The following is a 27,062-nucleotide window of genomic DNA, read 5'->3' as shown; positions in this document are numbered from 1 at the left end:
TACCTTCTTCTTAATTTCTATTGTAAGTTAGATCTTTTATTATCTGTTTGATCGAGTCATGTAAACAGTAAATGCACCCTGGGGTAACTTCTGTGAATGAAATTAAATCTTCAAGGTAGATTTGTCGTTTCCCATATTTACCAGTAAAGTAATTAAGGTGAAAAAAATAGAACCGATATTCCCAATATGAGACAGATATGTAAAACACTGGCAAACAGTGCTAATAATCTTCAAGTGTCAAAATCTGAGATGACCACCCGTGGCCATCATGTTTTTGCAATCGATCTCACAATAATACATGAACAATTATAGATCGATTGAAAACACGATATGAAATTTGAGATATATCTGTCATGCACTTTTTGAGAAATAGCTATAACAAATGTTCATTCTCAAAATCAATGATGGCCTTCAGTCAGTTTTGTTCATTTTGTAATCAGTCTCAATATGAAACATGCACAAGTTGAGACTAATGGGAACCTTCATATGAAATCTGAGAAAGATCTGTCAAGCACGTTTTGAGAAATAACAAAAGCAGTCTTTGACTCTCGAAATTACAGATGACTACCTTGCAACCATCTTGTTTTTAAGATAACTCTAAAATAAAAAAAACATCCACGATGAATTAACCCCCATGTGAGATTTGGTAAAGATACAGTGCAATCCAAATGTACACGAGAATAAAACATCCTATGCTAATATGCAAATTGAAGACGCATTTTGTGACTGCTTTGCTCGTAATTCAGGCATGTATGCTCGTATGGGGTAATTCTGACGATCACTTTTATTTTATACGGTAAGATACAAATAGTAATAGTTGTTTACAATAAATATCGCCTTAATGGAATGTACCCTTCACAGTGATACGCTGACCTACAGGCTGGCATTAACATGGTATGTATTCCGATGCTGCTGTCTATAATAGTTTCTAAAACTTCTCAAAGGGTTATCAAATACAATTTAAAGTTTGGACCTAAACGAAAAACGCATTTCCGTTTCAAGAGCTAACTAACAAAGCATTGGTAATGTCAGTTTTTTGACGTTGATAAGGTAAAGTTACAGACTTTCGTTAGGGAGAGTTCCCCGCAATACTTGTGCAGTAAAGGGCCTTTAAACCGTTATTTTTTCCCTCTGTATGTTTGCAAAGACATAAATATTATAGGTTGCAAGTCTCTTTTTAAGAGGCTAGAGAATTTCAAAACATTCGATTCAAAGTTGCCGAAATTATAAAATGATAACCAACATGCCTAGCAAGACGGTGCTGACATTCCCTGATATAGAAAAGTGGAATTAATGTCTTAAATATCACTGGCAGCAGTGCTTTGGTTTCCCTGGTACAGTATATAATCGTGACGTGTAATGCATTACTTAATTATCACTTGCAGTAGTGCTTAGGTTTCCTGCTTTATAATCGAGAAGTGGAATAAATTACTTATATTATAACTGCCATCCCCTATCTTTTAACATTTGCCTAAAAGGCTCTGAGTAATTTGTTCATGTGCACCTGCTTGATCCTGTTTTGTTTCGTATGCCGTGAATGCGTGTACATAAACACACTACGACTTTATTACTGTATAACATGGATATTTTGTTGTGTATATATTTTTGCGATTGACGGTTGCTGATGAACTGCTGATATAGCAATGGAAAAAAGACTGATTACTGATAACTTTGTGCACTCATACATCGATCAATAAAATAGTCCGTAAATTTATTAACTTCCAAGTAAGGTAAAAACTAAAATTTTATGATTTAAACTTCTGTAATTCAATGATATGTCGCGCCTATTCATTTTATGCCGTGGTGCGGCGTCCGTCGTCAATATTTTACTTTAAACAACTTCTTCTTAATACCCGCAAGGCCTAGGGTGATGATATTTGGCCAGAAGAAAACTGGGATAAAGGGCTACAAAGCTTGTACAAATAAATGACCTTCATCTATTTTCAAGGTCACAGGGATCAAATATGTTTAAAACTATAAAAAAAAACTTCTTCTGAATAACCAAAACGCCCAGGGTGATGATATTTGGCCAGTAGCATGCGGGGATAAAGGGCTACCAAGTTTGATCAAATGAATGGCCTTCATCTATTTTCAAGGTCACATGGGTCAATTTCTTTAAATATCTTTATACAGCTTCCTCTGAATAACTAAGAGGCCCTAGGAAAATGATATTTGGCAAGTAAAATGCTGGGATAAAGGGCTACCAAGTTTGTTCAAATGATAACCATTAATTTTATTCAAGGTCACAGGGGTCAAATATGTTAAAAACCTTCTTCTCAATAACCAAAAGGCCTAGGATGATGCTATTTGGCCAGTAGCATGCTGGGATGAAGGTCTACCAAGTTTATTCAAATGAATGACCTTGACACATATCCAAGGTCACAATGATGAAATGTGTTTAAAACATTTAAACAACCTCTTCTCAATAACCACAAGTCCTATGATTATGATATTTGGCCAGTATCATGCTGGGATGAAGGGCAACCAAGTTTGTTCAAATGAATGACTTTGACAAATATTCAAGGTCACAGGGTTCAAATATGTTTAAAACCTTGAAATAATTTTTTCTGAATAATCAAGAGGCCTAGGATTATGATATTTGGCAAGTAGCATGCTGGGATAAAGGTCTACCAAGTTTGTTCAAATGAATGACCTTTATTTATATTTAAGGTTACAGGGGTCAAATATGTTAAAAACCTTTAAACAACTTCTTCTTAATAACCAAAAGGCCTAAGAGGATTTTATTTGGCCAGTGTTATGCTGTGATGAAGGGCTACCGAGTTTGTTCAAATAAATGACTTTGACAAATATTCAAGGTCACAGGGGTCAAATATGTTTGAAACCTTTGTATAACTTCTAAATAACTAAGAGGCCTAGGGTTATGATATTTGGCAAGTAACATGCTGGGATGAAGGCTACCAAGTTTGTTCAAGTGAATGACCTTAACTCATATTCAAGGTCACAGGGGTCAAATATGTTTAAAACCTTGATACAACCTCTTCTTATTAACCAAGAGGCCTAGGGTTATGATATTTGGCAAGTAGCATGCTAGGATAAAGGGCTACCAATTTTGTTCAAATGAATTACCTTGAAGTATATCCATGGTCACAGGGGTCAAATATGTTTAAAAAAAAAACTTTAAACGACTTCTCAATTAGCAAAAGGCCAAGGGTGATGATATTTGGCCATTTACAGTCTGGAAAGAAGGGCTACCAAGTTTGTTAAAATGTATGACCTTCGCCCTTATTCAAGGTCACAGTGGTCATATGTTTAAATCTTTTAATATGTTTTTATGAATCAAACGCTGATATTCTGCCTCTAGCTGTATTTTAGTCCAAGTTTAAGATTACAAGTGTGAGATTAATACCAGATGAGCGATTCAGGCCCATTGGGCCTCTCGTTACAAATGCAGTTTGCTTACCTCATGTATGAAGACTAATTAAATCTTCCCCTACTTTGAGGATGTGACAAGAAAAATCTGTATTACCACATATTCGCCTCATTAAAAAGTTTATAACCGATCATTAATGTACGGTATATAAAGGTGCTTCATTGTGTTGCCAAATAAAGCATTGAAAAATGTAATATATAAGATATATTCACATGTGGCCGTTGTCAATGTTCCTACTACATTACAGCTGAGCATATGACATCACTACACATACTTCAGTTCAGCGGAAGTAATTAACTTCAAGGACTTGTGAAACAAGGAGGTAGTTGAGGAGTCAAGTGTTATGTTGTCGTATAGATCGAGTGCAGGGTGATTATATAGGTCTTGTACTTCATGTGACGTTAGTTACATGTGTATTGAATGTACGAGTACACATACAGCGTTTCATGTTTCAGTAGAGCATTTTCAAATAGNTAAATTACTAAAAACAACATGATATCGTCAAGATTTCCCAAGGTTAAATTTATTCTCTCAGTCAGTGTATAGTCTTTGCATTGATATTGATTAAATTGTATAGTACATGCAACACTAGTTATTAGTCTAGTGAATGTTAAAGAAACATCATCATTCAATGAGTTATTACCAAATTAAATTATAAGATTAGCACTGTCTTACTTTCTAGATTTCGTTATAAATTTCGTAATTTCATAAAGAGTTTCGCAGGCACATTTCACTTTTGCCGAACCATTTCTACCCCGTTACAAAAATGTCCACACATGAAAGCTCTCACTCTCGGGTTTAAACTAAACCTCAGCATACAAAATTACCATATAGGCATTTATATACATCACCTCCATACACAAGAAATAAGACCCAGAACAGCGACGCGAGAGGGACATGCCAGCTAATGACAACCCATCCACTTCCAAATATCGTGGTTTGGGTATACATAACATTGTTGAATAAACTAATGTAGAAATATTTGATAACAAATAATAGTTCTCTGTGAATTAGTTATTCCTCGGTCCTTTATTGCAACAAGCACTTGGTTTATTACTTTTAAAATTTCTCAAAGATTACCTTTTATTTTCCAAAATTTCTATAAACTATATTAGATAGTTCTTTCCCCAAAATACTACTAACAAGCGCACCAATAAAATACTACTCAGTGAATAGCTTTTACGCATGACGTGTAGGTGGAAACTCTTATCTATTATTAGTATATCAAGCACAGGTAACAGCAGACGGTTACACAGATATGGACCCGGTATATTTACTACAGTAAGGGGCTACACAGACCAGGAAGTTTGTAAACAATAGTACGGAACACACATACATATGTTAAGAAACATGTCTGACATTTATAGACGTAAGCTGCATGCATGGGTATCTCCCTGTAAAATGAAGATATTGATCTTACTACTGACAATCCACTAATCAACAGGTTAGTAACGATTGTACTGTATTTGTAACTATATAAAGTTTGTGTCGTACACATGAACGAGTGTCAGTGTAAACATTTACAGTTTGAACTATATGTTTATAATGGGGGATTCCTGCCTGAGAATGCATTATTAAGTTCGTAAGCGACTTGGTTCTGATCCTTCGTTAACCCTTTCACCCCTGTACACCGTAATATACTCATTCATATCAATGCATGGTACAGTCTACTAATGTTACATAGGGGTAAAACGAGTAAGAGGCGATGGGATAAAATCAGTATATCTTGCATCCCTACATGATGATATGCTTGGGTGGTCGGACTGCTTGGTAAATAACGCACTCAAATTTCACCAAGGCGGATAGAGTTCGATACACCGAGCAGAGGTAAAAAAGTATGAGGTCGCCTGCCCGANGTACAGAACATAATGAAAAGTAATACTTAAGATCAATATTTAGCTCATTGAAAAAATCACAGACAAAAATTGATCAACAATATATACTGGGCGATACGGTATTATTTTTAATCTACCTAGCTCGTAATATTTTAAATTTGACCACAACGTCGTGTTGAAAAGTACAGGATAAAACGTCGCACAATCCAAATTTAAGCCTCATTAAACAAATGTGTATTGCGTGATTATCCCTTTCACCACTGTAGACCATAATAAACCTATCCAGATCAAGGCTTTGTAGGGTTAATTAATTACATAGGGGTGAAAAGGTTAAATATTTAAATAAAAGTGTCAAAAGGTGCCCTGAAGGATCCCCGTAACACTGCGAGGAATATAAATACGTTCTGGACACAAAATGACCGGCGTGACTGCAGCTTTAATAAATTATTTCTGAAAAGAAATCATACCTTGTGGGACGTTAATGAAAGAATAGTGCAGGCGAAAAAGGGTAAAATATAACCTACAACAGTGTTTTAAGAGTAAAATTTCAGTAAGATAGACCTGGAGTATAATCCTGGACATCATACTGTTATACTATCGCCATCGTCTCGAAGGTTGATGACTAGCAAAGCTACAGTTAACACTCTTTTTTATCATGGCACTTTCCTTACAGGTAAGCCAGGGTGAGTAGCTCGCCAAACCTTGCTACATTTAACGGTGTTGGGTGACTTCTATCTTCACCTGAAGTATAAATTGCAAAGGTTTAAATGCGTTCATGTTAAAATGATACCGGTATGTAAAGGCAACACTAATTGTTATTTTACGTCACATATTAAAAACAAAAATAACCATTACCACTACAGAGCTACGCTTGCGAAATGAACGTAATTCGAACACATGTGATTGCATATACAAAATTTAATAAATGATACAGTATGCTAAAACTAAATGAAACTGCAAATACCAAAGGTACACAGACTGAGCATTAGTAGCCACAGATAAGTATTATTATTACACATCTATCTCTAATTGAGGGTTAAAGCGCTATAAGTATATCTGCCTATAGACGCTTGATTAATTTTAAACATATATAATATATTTGGGGGAAAATATATGTATGGGTATATTATTGTAATTGTGGTTGAATATAAGAGACTTCGCCTCGATCAATATTGCTTTTTCCTGGTTCATATCACATCATATTTACCTGCACGAAAGTCCATAATTGTATAATTTATAAGATATCTCATTAAGAAAAATAGCTTGGATATCTATAACATAAATTATATCATTTTTTGGTTTGTCTTTTTTATTAAACAAGATATCTCATATAATAATATGAAATACAGAATAGACATCTCTCCTTGATAAAATGTTCAATTATCCTGCCATTATATCTCATGATAAAAATGACAATAGCCTGACAAAAAAAAGTGAATCGAACCGGTAAATAACCTGATAATGACGATAGTCAGATAATTAGCATCATACACCATTCCTTTTAACTAAATATAAACATGTTAATTTGTATCAATAACCACTACTTAAAACTATTGCATACCAGGCAGAGTGATTACTGTAATTTTATTTAATTTATGGGGATTTTATTTCCGTAGGTCTTTTTACCTACCAACGGGTTTTTTCACATGGATGTCATTTTCCGAATTTGTGGTATTCCACTAATACACTTACAAAACAAGACACTTGAATAAGGAATTGCTTCTCCGACAACACCCTCATGTCTACATTAACTTTCTTCAGGATCGGGAAGATCATGAATAAGAATTGGTCAACTTCCAGTTTTCAAATTCTAAGCATTGTTTTGTGTATACAGTAACAATATGTGTATCATTCTCCAGTTTGATGTTTCCAGAAATGGTATATGCACCCTTATCACTTTCCAAAAAGCTTTCAGTTTAAAATGCAACAAAGAAAGGTTTATTAATAATTTCATTTCCTTGATGTTTTTCTTCGAATTTGTATCCCCCCATTTTTTTATATATTTTTTTAAATCCAAGCATTTTTAAGCACCATTTAAATATCTTGCGTGATAACATCAGTAAAGGTATAAATCCTGCAAAATTTTACCAACAAAAACGTGTTCCTTACTCTGTGTTTAAAAAAATGTGAATACATTACTTTCCATGTGAAACAGTTGCTGTAACATTAAGCGGGTCCTCTGAGTACGCTGTCCCCGGGAATGACTTTACCCTGACGTGTGACGTACCAGATGAGGCCAACAGTGTCCAGCTGTACCGTCGTCCTGACGTGTTTTTACCAGTAGGTAGTTTACAAGTAGCTCTCGGACAATGCTACAACACCTTAACAACACCCGTCCAATGTGGCCCAAATGTCTGCTCATGTATTGCCAACTCGACTCTCTATGGTACAGTGTTCCAGTGGGTCATACAGCCACGGACAGGGGACCATGGATCTGTGTGGTTTTGTCGTCGTACCAACCCAAATCTACCTGTCAGTGTTGAAGAGAGCCCCGACTACACACTTAATGTTGCGGGTACGTGTTAATTATGTGAAATAGCTTTGCCTCTTACAATTACTTACCAGTTAGCATATGTTTTTATTATTATAAACACCCAATGTAACATAACACATGTATTAATATCGGTTCATGATATAATATCACATTATTAGGTGTACATACAAATATAAACTGGAATCTAAAGCAATATAAAAAGTGCTTTTACAGGCAAATGCATGTATGTACTTATTTTTGTGGTCTCCTTAACAGTGTTGTAGTCCATGGGAAAACTATATCTGTCTGACCCTTCCTGGTATCAAAGGAAACTTTTTATAAGATACATTACATGCTATGAATAGCAACTCTTACATGCCTTGGTTCCCTTAAAGGCGTAATACTATATGAACGACGCCATGTAACATATAATTTCAATCATAATGTAATATGTTTTTCAATAATGTTTGTTTTTTCTTATCTTAGATCTGAACAATTCATTAAGTGTCCATTTCGGTTATAATTTAGATTTCTGGATTTAGTGGTAGATATATTCTAAACACCAAAACATAAGTCTGTGAAATATTATAACAAAACAATACGCAATATCATCATATAATTGTAACTGTAGCTTTGTCACTAATACAACGTTTTGGATTTAAATCAGAGTTTTAAAATTATAAGAGATAGCACTATACAGTCGTCTTCAGATCCGCGCTATAACAAGGAGGCAGTACCCCAACATACCCTTCTCCGGCACACATACACACTTACACGCTTACATAACACACATGGATGCACGGCCTTAAATAATCTTAGCTGTTAATAAGACGTTAAACAAATTAAAACTAAAACCAAACCAATTTGTAAGAGTGCAGCTATCCTGATAAAACTCTTGTCCATGTTAAAGCTTTATCTCGAAGTCAGTCTTTATTGCGTGACAGATTATATAAGATGTAGTGCTGTTAAAAGGACATACCGTTAAAAACAATATTTCAGTTATTGAATGTGTTTCTGCACTTAGAATTATGTTTCCTTGCTTTCCTTATATTCATAGACTGTTCCAAATGTCCAGTATGACCAACCGATTTGGACGGGAAAGCCCTTTTCAACAAAGCGCGGATAACATCACGTGACTATTTGAAACAGTAACAGATTCAGTACCGGTACCATCCGAGTAGTAAATACTTTTCGTCCCTCATCTCTGGAATTTGTATGCATGGAAGTATTTACATGGTATACATGTATTCCTATTGCCCGAAACAAAACCATAATCCTCGGCCGCACGCGTCATATTTACAACGTCAACAAATTACTTTTTCTGACGTAATCTTAAGTGCTAGTTAGTCAGATCAGAAAAAGTGAATTTTTTCACTAGTAAAAAAAATAACATACGTTTTACACTTTAGATGGTTCTTTTATGACATCCTTTTCATCTGATTACCTTCCTTTCAAACATAATATCTATTATTTTTATTTTAATCTCTTAGTGTTTGCATATCAGCACGTCTTCATCATTTATGATGTTAAATAGAGTACATGTAAAAGACATGTTTGGTAAAATATTTCTCAAACATTTTAGCCCAGACCGTGTCGTTGTCAGTGACGCCGTCGTCTCCAGTAGTTCGAGAGGAAGTGACGTTTACCTGTGATGTCAGGCGGGACATCACTACCAACATACAGGTGTTTTACAAGAAGAACACAATCTTAGTTGGGCGGTCCTTTGTTAACAGCACTTCCTGTACCTCATTGAAAACACAGGAAGGAGAGAACTACACATTCACCTGTGGTTCATTCCCTGTACGACAAATGTCACTCACAATCCCGGCAGCCTACGTTACAGAGGATGAGCACGGGACAGACTGGACATGTGAAATATTCCTCGGTGCTGTAAGCAATATTGTACAACTTACACTTATTGGTACGTATTGTTTCCTTACTTTGTAAACATGGTATAAGTGGTAATTCTGTGCTTTTTCGATTTTGTAATTATAACTATGGCATGCTGCGTTAAAAGATAATTCCCCCTTTTCGGGGATCGTCAAATACATTACAAGAGGAATACAAGATTTAACTATGTTTCTCCCATAGTATGAGTATTCTGACAATATGTACCGCCTACAATTGTTTATGTGAATGCATGAAATAGATCTGAAGAAATAAAAGAAAGCGAACAGTATAAACGATGCAATACAAAAAACTTTCCAAAAAATGAATACAATTATCAGCTTTACCACCGTTGGTGGTCGACAGATAGCCATTATATCAGAGGTCACTACAAGTGACACTTTTTACTCTAGCTATTTTGTGTGACACAACCTAAAATGCAAGATTTCGAGTTGTCTGAGATCATCACTCGTCGACGTGGATCATCTGGGACGTAGTTATTACATTTCTCCATCCATACGGATTTATTTGCTAAATCGCTTCAGTTCATTTTGTTGAAAAGAAATATAATCCTAACATTAAAGCTCATACTCATGTTAAATTCAACTTGATGTATCTAGGTTCTTTCCAACTGAAACATCTTACGCATTTTACCTGCAGAAAGCGCTTTCATGAGATAGGATCGAGATTATATGTTACTTGTGTCTGAGAGTTCGTACAACCTTCCAATTCCCTTTATTAACTTTGATACAAAACCTTATAAGAGACAAGCTTATGGTGCTTGTTTGAAATTCCTTTCCTAGCTCCATAAGTGCACTAGTTCATTATCAGATATGATTTCTCAGCTAACTTTGTTTCTATCATGTTTCGCAACTGCTTTATCAAAAATCTGAATTCAAACTGTTTTCAATTCATAGGTCCATCCGGATTTTATTCATTCTGGGCAACAATTAATATTGGCGAATTACATTCTGGCTTTACACATGCATTTAGCTTAATAATACACATATAATAGATTAATATGATGGCATCTTTACATATTAAACTTCTTCCATTGTTCAGAAACCCTGCAGGTCGAGGATTGAGACTGTCATAAAGTACCCACTGCATGTGTCGTTAGAGGCAACTGATGCGGGGAATCCCTGTGGAATTAGGGATTTGCTTCTGTGCCCTCTCCTTTTTGGAATCAATAGCGACCAAAATAAACATGCTGCACCAATCGCAATATATGGGGCCTTTTTATTTCTCTCTACTGAATACCTTTTATTAACTAGCGCCTTGCTTGGCAATACCTCGATTTTGGCTTTAATACAGAACGTTCGCCCAGGTGAGGAGGTGATTGAATCTGTCCTTAGGCCTCTGACATACATAAGTCCTTAAAGCAGTAGTGGTTAACGATTGGCATTAAGGGGGATTTCGACAACAGGTTCACCCGTTGTCAGTACAATGTGACAGGGAGGATTATTTTGATGGGTGCCTTCGGTTTGGCACGTCAGTGAGATATCATTATCAAGTCAGAATCTGATGCGCGCTATGACAAGGAGGGAACCAACAACATGCCCTGCCCCCAGCACGCATACACACGGAGGCACGTCCGTAAATGACCGTAGCTGTTGGTAGGACGTTAAAGCCATAAACCAAACCAAACAATATGTTGTTCAGCCAATGTTAATGCAATCCAAAATACGCAGACGTTCATTAGATATACCATGCATTTTAGTAACCAGTGTAACCACGTTGTGGTGGAAATGCTATCAAATAACAATTATAATGCTACTAAGTATTCGTTCAGCGTCCACTAAAGGTCAAGATATACTGTACATATTTGGACATACTTTCACTTATTGGGCTTCGAATGCACGCCCTTTAATTGAATATATTAATTGTTATTTTTTTTGTGCTGCTTGTATTTTATATGACTTTTATGACAGTGCCAGTAACTACGGCAACTATGACAACAGCAGGAATGTACCAACCTAGTGTGATGATTACCGCTGGGTATAACCGAACTTTTTTGTGTACCACTTCTGCCGGTCGGCCTGTTGCCAAAATTGCTTGGTTCAGGGAAGAGAAAAACATCACGGATCATGCCGGTACGGCTATTGATCGAGACGCAGGCGACGAAAAGTATTCGAGACAGCAGAGTCTGACCATCACAGGGAGTGTTGGTGACACTGACAGTAGACTAAAGTGTGAGGCTGTGAACATCGAGGGAAGGATACCAGTCAGCTCTCAAACCTCCAACATCATTATACAGTGTAAGTTTTCATATCTTTGAATCTTCAGAGTTAGTGGAAAGAAGTTAAATCGTTTTGTAAAACGTAGTGTATATAATACAAACAGATATTCTATACATGCTTTTTTGAAAGCTAAATATTTTGAAACAAGGAAATTAATTACATGTAATATGCATTGATTAAGTGATAACTATCATTATTAAAGCATCTATTAAAGAGTCATCCTATCCTTATTTTGAGGTTCAACAAAACATCTTTTCTTTGCCACTATCTGCCCTAGTTTTAGCAATCATTTTTTAGTTCGAATTCTGTTTTTGTTTGTCATTTTGGTATTCTCTTGTTTTTTTTCCTATATTTATATATTTGTGGTAAAGGATTTAAATATTTTCTTAGGAAATAAATAATTTAAATGACCACCAACATCACTCTTATATTTCATTGTAAAAACATCTTTAATTTGTTATTGTTTTATCGATATAATTTAGTGCAAGACCTTTAAAGTGATGCTGTTTATTATTTTGATTTTGCAAACTTGGTACCTTTGCCAATCGGTATTATGATAATGTAACGTAATGCAATTTTTATATCTATTGTCCACAGGGGCGCCACAGACTGACCCGAGCCTGACCATAGACCCAGCAAATAAGAAGCTGACAGATGGTGTATCGGTAACAATGACTTGTCGTCAGGTTGGCGGCAAACCACTGGCCACACTTACCTGGTCTGGTGTGTGTAGTTTTTGGAACACACCAATTGACAGTAGAGACAACACAACGGTCACTTCTAGTATTCATTTTTCTATGAATAAGACGTATACTGGTCTAGCTTGTATCTGTGTTTCCAGACAGCAGGTCAACAGTTACCAAAAGTCAGTCAATCAGACGTTCGACGTATTGTGTAAGTAAAACAGCATGTTTTTTTCGCAAAAATACATAACAAAACTGTGAATTCCTCTTCAATCGACAAATTAACAAAATTTGATTGAAAAGAACAAAATAACGTTGCTCCAGTTAACACTTTTTGAAGTGTTTGAGTTTAGATGATATGACCAGGATATCCTTTATGAGATAAAACAATTTATATGTTGAAAAAAAAAGTTAAACAAAAATATATAACTAATAAAATTACATAAATACCTGTGTTGTGGTCACATTATCTTTACAGGTAACGCCATCATGACCATCATATAGAAAATATAACAATACATTTATTGCCTGTCCGGTAGGGCGAACAACTCCGATTGAAACCTGAATCATAGAGAGCAAATAACTAATCGCTCTCCCTTTTACGTGGGCAATAAATATGTTATTTTACCGAAATAGAACAATTACAAAACAATGAGAAAGAAAAGGTTTCTGCGCCGTTGTTGTCATCTGCTTCAGTCTCATTTTTCAAAAGAGTACCCATTAAAGGGAAAAATAACTGGGAAAACTTGAGTACGTGATGGGAACACGATGTTTTATTTCCCGTTATGTGATCCATATAATCCAATGAGACATTTGTTATCACACAGATCCCCCTGACCAGATGAGCATCACTTACAGCAATTACTCTTTTGTTGATGATACTGCCAGCAGACAACTGAGATGCGCACCTGACGGGAATCCTCAATCTTTCACATTTTCCAAGTGGCAGCATATGTCTGAGTATAGTCAGTTAATTCGTGAGCTGGATGGAGTAACCAGTGGTAATGAGTCTGTGTTGACAATCCCTGATCCTGGATTGGACGCTAGATACCAGGATACTGGTTACTATGTATGCAAGGTACAGAACGGAGTACCAGGAAGAAATAATCAGATGGTATTCGACAAGAGAGTGTTTCTTAGTGTCAACGGTATGTAAACTTTATAGCTTACAATAAATATCTAAATAAATATATGTTAACTCGTTTAGCGCAGCATTTTCAATATTTTGATTTACATTTAGTTGTAATATAATTGTTCTGTGATGTTTTCGTCAAAATCGAGCACACCACAACCTTTCATATACAACTGTTAACATTGTCCTATATGTGGAATTCATAATATGGTTTCCATTATGTAAATGTGAAAAATGGTCAGGCTTATTGATTTGTAAATATTCTACTCATGTCAAATATTGCTTCACAACTTTTTAATCCAGAGTCGGTGTGAATGTCACGAGGCCAGCATTTGTAAACTTTTTTTATTGATGATGTACCACTTTTGTAGACGATAAATCATACATGCAAGTCAAGGATGGATACAAATTAGCTGATAGATGAAATTGTTCAGGCGATTGTTTTAGAGCCTTTATCTTTCCGATTACCTTTACTGAGCTCTCTCTTGATCGTTGTTAGAACATAATATAAAAGCCACGCTTCAAAATTTCGTTTGAGATATTGTACTGTTAATCAATTTCGTTGCCATATATATTTCAGATGTTGTGAAACAGTACTCTATAAATCAATCAATCGAGCAGGTCTATAACACTCCCAAATATTGAGAGTAATGTTAAGTTTTGAAATATTCTGATATTCAGTTTTTCCTTTGACAAAAAGTATGAAATATTCTTTCGAACTGAATGTGCCTATGCAGATTAAAACAGGGCAAATCGTGCATTGCGCATTAATCTAAGGTGTTTTTGTGTCAACGCGATGCTGGCGCTTCTTATTTCAAATTTTTTGGAGTACAGCAGGGCAACCAATGAACAATTGTCATGTTAACGTAGTAATATACATTGAACGATAAAATACTGATATCGTTTCTGACATATCAACATTAACGACTTGTTCACTAGATCAAGAGTACTGACTTTTTTAAATGATTGTTATGTATTTTAAAACTTTATTGCAGCTCCACCAGTCTTCGATCACAGTAATTGGATATTTCCAGGACAAATGGAAAAGTCTATAACAATATCGGTTCTGTTCTACAGTACAAGTGGGTACAGTAAGGTGGAACTTTTCAGTAATCAGACAGTAGTAGGTAATCGGTTTGTCATCAACACCGTTACGTCCAATGTATCTCTGACGTTTCATGATACAGACATAACAGTTGGTGGTTTTACTGCAACGGTCAGTGTCCAAACTCTACAACACGAAGACTTCACTAACTACACACTCAGGGTGACTAATGACGCGGGAATACAAAATTTCGGATTTTATCTTTCTGACAAAGGTAAATATAACTTTGTTTACTTTGTTCTATTTCAAGCAAATATCTATTTTTTAAGATTGCGTTAAAATGGATGGAATACTTCAATAACCAATTCACTCGTTGAAATACACGATTGTGACGTTTTATTATCTTGGTAATTATAAGGCGACAACTGAATAATAAGACAGCGCTTCGTTAATAATCTGCAGAATGCAAAACGTAATTTCAATCGGTTTATCTAAATATTACAACAATATGTTAACTTTTTATCGTTTTATATCTTTGCCTTATTTTAACGTTATAAAATTATGTATATTAAAGCTGTGTATGTACCGTAAACAATGTTCCTGATAAGAATTCGGAAAAGAAAAATCATGCAGCTCTACATTACCACAATGCGTTACTGTCATCTTAATTGTTTTACACTATAACAGATTTCATGATTATATCTGTCACATTCATATAACCTCTTTTGCTATAACTAAAGTTAAGTGTAGGCTCATGTATAATATGTTCCCCTTACGGACCGCTTTATCTGATCCATATCACCCTACTGTGGTTAGTGGAATAGTTAGGTGTTTAATGGTTACACATAAGGATCACTATGATTTTTTTTTACTTTCTATTGTATTCCTGTTCATAGTCTTAGTATATGTATATCCTAGTGGGGGTCAATAGATGGGATGCATGCAGGGATGCATCTGTACAAGTGAGTTGGTTTACTTACTTGACGGATGGTACAACCAGATTGTAGACTTATTTTCAGCAGTAACTACTTCGATATAGGCTGGTTTTGGCCAACCCTTACTCCACATTTGAGGTAAGTAATTCTTATTATCTATTTACTATGAAATGGTCCTATAATGGTCAGATATTTAGTGTAATTGCTATTATCTATTGCACTGTGGTTCACTGAGCAATGCATTACTAATAGCTAGTATGGATTAACTTTCAAGCTAGAACTGCAAACACTCGATAATCAATATAATTCATGGCGCTGTTTTATATACAAGAGGCATGTTTTCCTCTATTGTGAGCACATTTACCGTCAATTTTCCTTGTTGCAGCTTTCTAGTTATGTGGTACACACAGTGTGTTAACGTTGGTAACGTTTTTGGCGTAATAATTGAGTACAGTACGGTAATAAGTATCTATTCGGCGCACGGTGCGTAACGCTTAACGCTTAGAGACATAATTTTGCCCTGATTTTACGGTTCTGGCCCGCATGAAGGTGGTTAAGTTACAAAGACAGGACAAGTCAGTCCCATGACAACCATATGTGGCTGAGTTCTGTCATGAGTGGCTCGGTGTGAATTCTAGATTCTACAATGTTAACTGGCGTATTTCTAAAAAAGCTGGTACTTGTGCAGAGCTACATGAATGATAAACTCAAATGATTATCAATTTGTGGTGTTGTCGGGTTGGTCAATTGAGCTAAATGTATGATCATCACACAAGCATTACACAGGTTGCATATTTCAAAATGCGAGCGCGAAACCTTCGGAGTTCAGCAAAAAAATGTATGTGATGCCTGGTGTCGCCTGTACTCTATCCCCTCTCAGCTATGGCGTGTCACATCCTTTACAATATTTCTGCAAAAGACATTTAAGTTGGCATTTAAAACATTTTAACATGAAAAATATTCGATAGATATAAATCGCCCTCTTTAAATATCGAAAGTATCTGATGTAGTTAAAATAATGAAAATACGAAACCTAATTATGCTTTTTCAACCATACATCAGACACTGAAAAAACCCACAACACCTGCAAAACTATCAAAATTATGTTTTATCTTCGTGCATTGTAGTACCATATACATGTACCATCTCCGCACTACATTCGCTTTGATAATTCGACAGGTATGAAACATTCGCTATTGTTTCAGGACCACCTTCTCCTCCCACACATGTGTTTGCCGACTGTAAGGGGTTCGGTTCCGCAGAGGTGTCCTGGCGGGCGGGGAATAATGGCGGTTACAAACAGACTTTCCAGGTTCTGTACAAAACAGACGGATCGGTTAAAGCGTATCGTGATATTATCATTGAAAACGGAACCGATGACTACGTTATGACACTGGACAATCTGGAGGAGAACTCGTTACATATTTTCACTATATTGGCGCTTAACAGCTTTGGAAATGTAACATCGACGGAAATAGGGAAATGTACTGTCCATGGTAAATATGTTTTTTATCATTTTGTCACAACAGGCTTGACGATATTAGTGAAGGTGGACGTAAGGCGCAAACGCGTGAATTTCATGTTATAGGCCGAGTATGCCAAAATGAATTACGCTCCACCAAATAGCTGCCTTGTCGTTCTAGGATTCATTTGTGATGAAAGGATTTAAAAAGGTTGAAATCAAAATTGGTCAAAACTACTGTTTAAACAGAAAGAGGGATGTATAAATAAAAAACATAACTATATAAGTTTCAAAACTTCATACTAATAATAAGAAAAGTGTGTATGTATTATAAACAGTGTCACTCCCTGAAAGAGGTACTTGACGTTATTGAAGAAACCATTCCGTAAATATATTAATCTTCCCTATGTCGTACTTTTGCAGAAAAACTTTCTCCGACTGAGAACACCGCCATGTTCAATGCAGGTGTAGCTATGCTCTGCATTGGCATTATAGCGGTGATTTCGACGATGGCAATTATTATCGTCTTCATCAAACGTAGGTTTGCATATTTTTCAAACATTCTTTTATTTGAAATTAAAAAAAAAAATAGCATCAACATTTAAAGCAGATAGCAAGCTTGTTCTCTTTACACATACGTTTATGAAGAGATATTCAGAGTATTTCATCAATGTCAGATTAAATTAAACCGTTTCTGAATCAACAAGCGCCTAATCTTGTGTAAATCGAGAAATATCTTAAATTTTAAGCTACTGTTTATTGAACTTTCGCTGCTACACATAGATTCCTTGGAATCATCATTTACCAAAATTGAAAAACAAAGGTATTATCATTTTTTTTTATTAGAGTATGTACATGTTAGATATATATCAAGAAATGTAATCACGAGCACGTGAATTGTTTTCTTGGAATACATTTTTAGACATCAACGCTTTTTCCCTGTCATTTTTTAAGTTATGAAGTCATTGTTGAAGTTACTTCGACTTTAAATTAGATGTGTCCACGCCTGTTATATGAAGACGTTTTATGCAATGATCTTTACAACATGTTTGCCCATCAATTGGCATATTCACATTTTTCTATTTTTTGATTACAGGGAAAATCACCTGTTTGTAAGTAAACTTTCAAACTCTCTCTCTCTCTCTCTCTCTCTCTCTCTCTCTCTCTCTCTCTCTCTCTTATAATTAACACCGGGTCAATCAATGTATTTTTATATTTTATAGAAGCAGAGGCAAGGAAACTGAACAACCTATTCATCTAGGAAACATGAACGATGCAGGTACGGTTATTATGATTGGGTATAACAATTTGAAGTTGAAATAATTCGTATATCTATACATAGGATTTGTCAAAGACAACATAAGTCAAACATACTTTTTAGTTCTCTAGACTATAGAAAGCCCAGAGCCTATAGCTATGGATGTAAAGCTATGTGCAAGTTTTGATTGTAATCGCATATACTAGATTTCGCAGATACTATTGTTGTTTAATTTATTCGAAACTTTACTTATTGTTAATTGGTACTGTGGTGAGTAACTAGAATGTACGTTTTTAGGTCAATGTAAAGTAATAATTGCTTAAAATAGCATACACGCCTATTCATAGAATGTGTTACAACATAGGACGTCTGCTAGATGGGACTGGTCGAGGTGTTCAGCTCCGGCGTGAAAAACACACACACACAGATATATATACTGTACACGAAATATTAATTTGTTGGGGTAATACGCATTGATTATTTGTGACTTAGTTGTATTAATTGATAAACTGTGCATTGCAGTATATTTTGGTGAATACTATAAAGTGTCAAGTTGACCAAGCTTATGTATTAACTTTTACTTTGTAAAATAAAGGGCGAGCTGATACGCTTGGTCGGAATAAATTAATCGATGTCTTAAGTTTACAGTGATATCAGCCTTCACAACACACAGCTCAGTCATGGCTATCAGCTGTGTAAGGCTAGATAACCTTAATTTATATAGATGACTTTTTGTCGGGGAAAGTATGCCGTGAAGGCTTCACTGTAAACAGTCGCATCTGCACCACGAGATGAGGTCAAAATATCTTACCGTATACTTGTTTCGTGTCATATATATTATTTACTATATAATACAATACAGAACAACTTCAAACCCATATCTGCCACCCTCAACAATTTCAACAACTAAAACAATCTATTGTTTACGCACTATTGTATACAAACTCTGAAACCGTATTCCCGGCGTGCAAGAAAAGTTCTACATTATTTGTACCTACCGCGAAAGGACTCTGAAAAGCCACAAAAAAGAGGGGATCAAAATATGTCATTAAATATATCAATATATTCAAGAAAATGTTGGCAGCTGGACTAAAAGATAATCTAGAAGTTCATGAAGGGTTTATGCCAGACGAATTCAAATCTATGAAAAAAAAGTTTGTCTAGTTATACAAACGCAATAACGTCATTGTTTAATTATGTTACAATAATGATATATGATCTTTTATTTACGACCTGCCAAGACAGAACTGCAGTAATATGCCCATAGAACTACTAACCCCTTGGCTGCTTAAGTTTAAGTTTATCGGTCAGTAAGGTATGAAAAAGCTCCAGCTACCCTTTGTACGAAACGTCATACCCCACGCTTAACCATATATCACAATATTGTGTAGCATCTGTACATAAAAAAGGACACATTCTCGAAAAGAAATATGTATTTTCACACTCAATACTAATTGTAATAATTGTAATAATTTTGGCTTTGTATCTATCATATATATGGAACTAAGGACTGAGTGCCATTAGAGTGTATCGGCACTCTAAACTCTCTGTAATTTCATCAAATTAATTGGACATTGTCATTTAATTATGTCACATTACGTTTTCCAGAAGAGAAATCATGATTATCTTATGAAATATATTGCGCTTAATTTCTTTGTTAAATTTATATTTTTAAATGCATTTTCGTTTCAAAGGACCCCTTACGCCTGGTGAAGATAGGTAAGTGTTTAATTGTATGAGAAATGAAATAAACCTGCAGAACAAGAGTATCTTAGGTCTCAAATGCCTCAAAAAACAGATTATCAGAGAGTCACAACCGTCTTACAAATGACTGACATGTATTGCAATCCAGTAAAGTGATTATAGACAGAACAAAGCTTCAACAGTCAGTAATTTATACTTAATTTAAGATTGATGAGATGATCACATTTTCTTGCTCTGTTCTCTAGAACACTTTACGAAAAAATAGATTCGGATGGAAGAGTGCAGCCATCTGAATACGAAAGTATCGGCAAACCGTCGAACAGCGATGGTAAGTACCCAAACACCCGTTTATCTAAATATTCATCATTTAAGATAAGTTCGTTAACGAATGCCATCACTCTTCAAATAACCGGTATCGTCTTTGAAACATTATTTATATGGCGATATTCGACAAAGTCTACTGCCCCAGGGTAGAAAACTGGTCTAATGCTTGGCCGTTAATTCTATTTACGATAGCCGAATATATTCTATAGAGCTCATTATATCTTAGTCAGCCAATTACAGAGAAAATATAAATAAAACTATGAAAAGGTTAACCACAAATGCATGGTTTTGTTTCAACGCATAAGATGTTTTTGGCTTGTTCCTCGAACTTTGCATGGCCTTTTCTATTAAGTTAAACAATGTATTGTAAACGATTATCTTATGATGTTCGGGAGTTTGCTTTGTTATTTGTTAAGACTTAAATTTAGCCTTACCTTGATGTGTCCAGACCTTTATGTTTCTTTAGTTGTTAAATCGAATGAATAATTTAAAGCGCATTGCATATATAGACCCATAGATATGCATTCCTTACGACTGGGACCACTTTCAAATCACACACACAAACACAAGGTAAATAAAATTAAAACAAAATATCCAATTAAATATTCAGAAATTCGTGATAAATCATCAATACCGGTTAATTTAGAAAAATAGATGATTACAATGTACATATTGTTCCATACAAGTAAAAGAAATCATCACAATTGAAATATAAATTAATTAATTTTATGAATTTGTTACTTGAAGCAAAAAGGTGCATGTCTTTCATTTTACAAATTAAAAAGGAGTGTTTTAACTGTGTCCGAAAACTCTACAGTGAGACATAATAGTATTATATAAGAGTATTTCTCAAGTATAAACATGTTTATACACGAGATGTTTAAACATTGATCAACCAAATGACCGAATCGCAGGTAACAGTCTATATTGTTTACCCATATAGTATTATTTGAAAGACTATGGTTGTATCACTAGACAAATATATGATATCTTTTTAAGCTTCAACAACAGATCGGCAGCAGGATAGGTAAGTACATCAAACACGTTGTCACCATATTCCTTCCATAATATGTGATAATATTAATACTACCATCTATACTTTGCAGTAATTACTGTGTCATCTAATACTTAAAATATTTTTGCATTTTAGTAAAAATACGCAGAATATTTAAATAAAGTGATATTGGAGTGGCCTAAATCGATTTGAAAGTACCCTGATGTATTTATTAATGTTTGTTCTTCTTAGCAGGGCGTATGAATCACTTCACGGAAGATCACAGCCAAATACATATGAGGATCTGGGTTCCACTGACAACGGTAATACTATATTCGTGATCTTTTATTTCCCGAATGTTTGATAGAAATTGGGTTTTTATCTCTTAATCTGAATAACTGATACAGGTGATTGTTTGTTCGGTTGTGCATGTATGCCTAAAAAATTGAGTATAAAAAATACTGCACTAAAATTTAGAAAATATACCCTCGTGATTTTTTCTAAACTTTTTCTTCAGGTTGGTACGCATGGATTATGAAAAGTTTTTTCTATATGACGTTTCGATGACTAGTACGATATGTACACTGTCACCTTTATTAGACAAATGACCAGTGAAGCGTATGCACACAAAAGTGTAAAATGTGTACGAGTTATCCACAAAATCGATGTCGATTTCGGCTACGCTGTAAGCGTATGTTAAATATCTTCCGAAATGAATCGATTCTGCTACGCTTTGTCTGATGAAGATAACAGTGTACATATTGTCCAAGTCATCGAAACGTCACATAGAACAAAAATATTGGTTGTGTAAAAATAACTTTTCATTATACCCTCATGAAATAGGTTTACTTACCGAAGAAAAACTTACACTTACTTTTATCTTATTTTTCAGAACAACGCGGAGACCGCGATTACATCAACAGAACAAACAATGATTACATTAATGCATGAATAAAAAAAGAAACACGTGAGGTTTAGTGATGCTTTCTGCAAGGACAGGTTATAATCGTAACATGTTTCGGACATTAATCCATGTGTAAAGTTAACATCAAGAATAAGCATGATCGTATCATGTTATGTATATTTTCATGTCTCGATGTACATCTATGCTGAACTTCATGGAACTTCCTGAGAAATGAAGTATGATTGTAGTGTAAGCAAACAAATAACAAGTATTAAGTACAGATGCTGCTATTAAATTGGTCACAATTCAAAATGCCTGTAAATAATTAACAAAAACTTGCATAACAACTTAGGCTGTTGTATAAAATTCATACAAATATCTTCACACATATATATGCAATAAGCATGTTAAACTATAAGCCATACTTATATATAATCCCTAACTTGTTCCACATCTTAATATACATACGTTTTTATATCATCCCATCAAATATCAACCCCATTCATGTGCTGTCCTGACGACATAGTAGATCTATATAAAAATAAACTTTACCCCTTTGATAACATCTAATTAATATATACTTCATTATTGGCAAATCTATCATTACATAAACTACAGACGAACGTAGTATATATGCTTCCCTGCACAAACGGAATTAAAACACGAAGCATAAATGTATTAACAACCTAAGTTATTCATATAGTAATACAAAATTGAAATATTATATGTGTGTGTGTCTAAAAGCTTTAGCCGTTTATGATCAAGGATAACGTGATATCAGTAAAGCCGCGTTGTTTGTTGATACACTTACACAAACTGTTTAATGTAAATCGTATCCGGTGTCCCGATCAGCGCGTGTCATTTTATAAGCAGCCGATACCATGTACTTGTATACACAGTAAAAGCCGATATATGTGTAGTTTTACATGTAAAATAAACGCCAACCTTTTTTTGTTCACAGTAGGTTGGCATCAAAGTGAATGCCAGCTCTGATACAAAAAATCAAATTGAACCAATTAAAAACAAATATATACTTTAAACCCTACTCAAGTAAGGATGATAATGACCTAAATCTGTCAGGTTATCCAAAGGTTATGATGTGTACTAACGCACAATGTAGAGTATGTCGTTGACACAACGAAGCCGATACGAAACAAGGTCACCGTAACCACTTATCAACTATGTGTTATTTCTTGACAAGGTTTTTTATATGCAGCTTCAACGCTTCATCAGAAGTATGGAAGTGTCTCCCTCACATATCGATATGGGCCCGAGGCCCACAATAATTGCATTTCACATCACGGCAAAATAACCCAAAGTGTGCAAAACCAGAATGCCAAAATATGCACCGATCCTTTGAAAGGAAGTAATATCCAGGACAACTGGATAAATACTGCTAAGTAATTGGAGAGATTGTGTGCATATGATGCTAATGAAGCGGGTCCCAATCAGGGACATGGCGGAATTGTTTTGAAAGACAATTTCTTTCTTACAACATATTAATTTATTTTAATTCAATTCAATAAGGATTTCCCGAGGCCAAGATTAATTTATGGTATGTAAATGAACGGCTTGGTACATTGAGGACAGATGATCAGGAGCATCCTCGATAATTCAGCGGTTACGTTCACTTACGCTGTTTACACCCCTGGACTATGTCATGACAAATCGAAGATTCTGTTCATCCAACCAAGCCGATGAAACAAGAAGGATAGTTTGATCCTTTGATGTACATCCAAAAAATCACATGGCAAGCATAACGGTAGTTGCTCTTTTGTGATCTACAAAGGACAGGTATCAGCCTAGCGATTGGTCAGGATGTTTTAACTGAGACAATTCAACTTTGCCATGACGTATTCCAGGGGTGAATAAAGCGTAAATGAGCGTGACCCATGGATAGTATCGAGGATGGAGCAGCCTCGGTATCATAACAAACGGTTTAATGTTTGACAAATTGGTTCTTATTATCTTTCGTTAACTCGATTTTCACTTAGCTAATTAGCGATAATCATTCCATATTCGTGAAAAGGTGTTGTTTTGTTTTTGGAAAACTACCATAGATTCCATGCCTTATTATTGACTGTTCATGCCTTTGTCCTGAACAAGTGTAGTTATTTAATTGTTTAAGTGAATACGTAATCTATTTAAATACTGACAGTTTCTATAGCAAATATATATGTTTGAGAGATACAAGGCCCACGACCCTGTTGTAATGATTGCAGAGCGTGTGTGCATTATGAGAGAGATGTGAACTGTATCGTTATCACTGTGTACAACGACTGTGTCAGCCAACAACTTCTCGTGATATAACTCACCATCTGTATTTATCATACGATGTATATATGTGTACAGTCTATGCAGCTGTAACATTAGGCCACTCTTGAGTCAGTTTTTTTTATTTACTGAACATGATTATTAAGTGAATTACATTTTAACTATCTATTTTACATAGTAATAAAAATAGTTCACGGCTGCTGGCTATTTGTAGAAACTTAGACGCTTTTTTTGGTTTTCTGTTACTTACTCATATATCAATATCTCAATTATTTGAGTAAGTTAGACTCAATAAAACTAACAATGTTATCCGTTTCATTTGTTAAATCGATTTACTAAATTAACACTGCCAACGCATATGAATATGCATCTAGTCGCACGCCATTAACACAGTATCAGTCTGCCGTAACACTAGAAACAGTTTCGTATACTTGAAGTTAACAATAGTCAAAAGTTAATAAAGTTCATGTAATGTATCATAGTGATGGTGTAACATAAACAGATAAGACCAAACGAACCACTGCGAGGCATCTTTGAACATGCGCAGTACATACACCGGAACCATGCGGTGCTGTTGGGGAATGGCTACATGCAGGATAATAATCCGGATACATGCTAGTCCATACATTACAGTACATATGTGTACTTTACTATTGCGATGTATTCAGAGTGATTTGGTTAATGAAAATGGAAATTCAATGACGGACTATATGTAGTGGATGTGCATCAGGTCTGATATATCCTGTTTATCATTAAATATGCTCCATTCATTAACAACTGTATGTAATTGAAATGTAAGGATTGACAACTGCAAATATAACTGTAAACCTAAACATTTAAGGATTGAATCTTGCTATCGTCGATTTCATGGGGTAATTAACTGAGTTTACATTGTAAACATATCAATACTAATCGTTTCGCAGTTCAATCAACTCCTCTCAAGACCAAATCAACGCATCACTCCTACATGTGAACGACAATTCAAAATTACAAACCTTAATTGTTCTAGGTTTACGATACATACATTTATACAGAGTCAGAACATTGTAATATATCCGCGATTTGTATGCAAACTAACCATTTATTTACTCCTTCCTGGCAATATTAGTTAAACACTATCCATTAGTGACAAAGCTCAATATGTAAATCACCGTGCTTAAATGCTACCTAGTTATAGATTTATATACGTATAGAAATCATCTGTCTGTGTACATATGTTAACATTTTGACGCTATTCTTTGTTTTAGATTCAATGTTTTACGTATCGGTGGTACTTTAACTGCAATGGACTCAAGAGCAGCTTTAACTGTGCGGCTCTGTACCATTATGTTTAATGCTAAAACAATAAAGGGTTGTGATATTGCATTGCCTTTTACGAGATTGATGAATTGAGTGGGTCTTGGGAGATTTTTAATGAACTGCAAGCAATTACAGTAAACAAGTATATGCAAAGTTCGTGTTAATTAAGTTCAGTAAAGTATTTGTAAAGTTTTGTAGAGTTTTTAAGAGAGATACGGTTATTTGATAGGAGAGACTTCAAATCTCTCGTGTTCACAGTACCATATATGACGCGTTTAAATAATTGCACGTATGTTTTTATAATGGCAATGACGGTTTTATATTATTTCTGCTTACCATGATATGTATACCTTTGCATCATCTTCAGTATCCAGGATGGCGGTGCCAAGATGGAAAAACTTTATTTTTTTATAGAATGTACAGACTTATATTTAACCACACTTTAAAGTATTAAAATATAATTAAACACAATCTTAATAGATATTAAAACATAATAAACGAAATTATTGAATACTTAATAATTTTGTTTTTAGAATAATACACTTTAAAATGAAATGAAAGGAAAAAGGCAAATGCTATGTTTCTCCAGATTTATGCAGAATGGGTCCGAATTTAGCATGTAAAGACATTGTATTACACATAAATGGTTAACAATCAAATGAGGCAAAACAACAAAAGGTCTATGTTTTTATTGTCACGAACACGTCCTTGTAGGTATCTTTACATAGACAAGTATACTTGTATGATACGAAAACACTGTAATGTTCAGTGCATCATATACAAAGTGCATCATAAACAAAATATATTTATAGAATAACTTTCAAAACTCGATATTTTTTCTACTTATTTACTCATGGCATTTTATACAATATTAGCAAAACATAATAGAGTTTGAACACTAGGTAATAAGTTTATATCTAATCACAATGACGTCAGTTTTTCTTAAAAAAGGTATCTTTTTAAATATTGAAATTTGTTCTCTATGTGTCTAAATTGAGAGGTTTCCGTGTGAATGAGAACCGGACTAAAAAGACGTTTCAGAAGCGAACGAGGCGATGACAAGTTTAAGATGTTGTACAGTTTCTTTCATAGTGTATTTTACCATGAAATCACAATCTTGTCATTCCGCTGACAAATTACAAAATGTATATGTCGCTGATCTTATGTAGTTTTGAAACACACCAATGTTATTTGAATACACCGGCAATTAAAAGGACCATTA

The 27,062-nt window shown here is 34.9% G+C and overlaps 3 protein-coding genes across 3 annotated transcripts in view; 2 read left to right on the top strand and 1 right to left on the bottom strand.

Moving 5' to 3' along the window:
• LOC110461144 (nephrin-like) overlaps positions 1 to 8,241 on the top strand; it is a 48,585-nt gene extending 40,344 nt beyond the window's left edge. Inside the window, exons 9-10 of the mRNA XM_021514474.1 lie at positions 7,382 to 7,741; positions 8,186 to 8,241. Of these exons, the coding sequence (XP_021370149.1) occupies positions 7,382 to 7,741; positions 8,186 to 8,241 (416 nt within the window). The remainder of the gene's footprint in view (positions 1 to 7,381; positions 7,742 to 8,185) is intronic.
• A 653-nt stretch (positions 8,242 to 8,894) lies between these two features.
• On the top strand, positions 8,895 to 24,754 carry LOC110461143. Its single transcript, XM_021514473.1, has 15 exons — positions 8,895 to 8,935; positions 9,282 to 9,620; positions 11,518 to 11,844; positions 12,424 to 12,720; positions 13,337 to 13,657; positions 14,637 to 14,960; positions 16,827 to 17,117; positions 17,507 to 17,620; positions 18,180 to 18,195; positions 18,307 to 18,362; positions 20,036 to 20,060; positions 20,291 to 20,373; positions 21,369 to 21,396; positions 21,616 to 21,686; positions 22,256 to 24,754. The coding sequence occupies exons 2-15, from the start codon at positions 9,509 to 9,511 to the stop codon at positions 22,312 to 22,314; spliced, it is 2,124 nt and encodes a 707-aa protein (XP_021370148.1). The 5' UTR covers positions 8,895 to 8,935; positions 9,282 to 9,508; the 3' UTR covers positions 22,315 to 24,754.
• The window catches only part of LOC110461142 (S-antigen protein-like), a 6,022-nt gene continuing 1,533 nt past the window's right edge, over positions 22,574 to 27,062 (bottom strand). Inside the window, exon 3 of the mRNA XM_021514472.1 lies at positions 22,574 to 22,582. Within this exon, the coding sequence (XP_021370147.1) occupies positions 22,574 to 22,582 (9 nt within the window). The remainder of the gene's footprint in view (positions 22,583 to 27,062) is intronic.

Source organism: Mizuhopecten yessoensis, unplaced genomic scaffold (assembly GCF_002113885.1).
Source record: "Mizuhopecten yessoensis strain PY_sf001 unplaced genomic scaffold, ASM211388v2 scaffold10577, whole genome shotgun sequence".
NCBI lineage: Eukaryota > Metazoa > Mollusca > Bivalvia > Pectinida > Pectinidae > Mizuhopecten > Mizuhopecten yessoensis.
The sequence above is the reverse complement of the archived record's forward strand: the minus strand, read 5'-3'. Positions and strand labels throughout refer to the sequence as shown.

What these genes read in the sequence shown, in the direction of transcription:
- LOC110461143 (XM_021514473.1), top strand. Translation starts at nt 9,509, where the DNA reads ATGTCACTCACAATCCCGGCAGCCTACGTTACAGAGGATGAGCACGGG. An exon ending in AGGGAAATGTACTGTCCATG is followed by an intron (nt 17,118 to 17,506) that starts GTAAATATGTTT and finishes GTACTTTTGCAG; the next exon opens with AAAAACTTTCTCCGACTGAG. An exon ending in AGGAAACATGAACGATGCAG is followed by an intron (nt 18,363 to 20,035) that starts GTACGGTTATTA and finishes TTCGTTTCAAAG; the next exon opens with GACCCCTTACGCCTGGTGAA.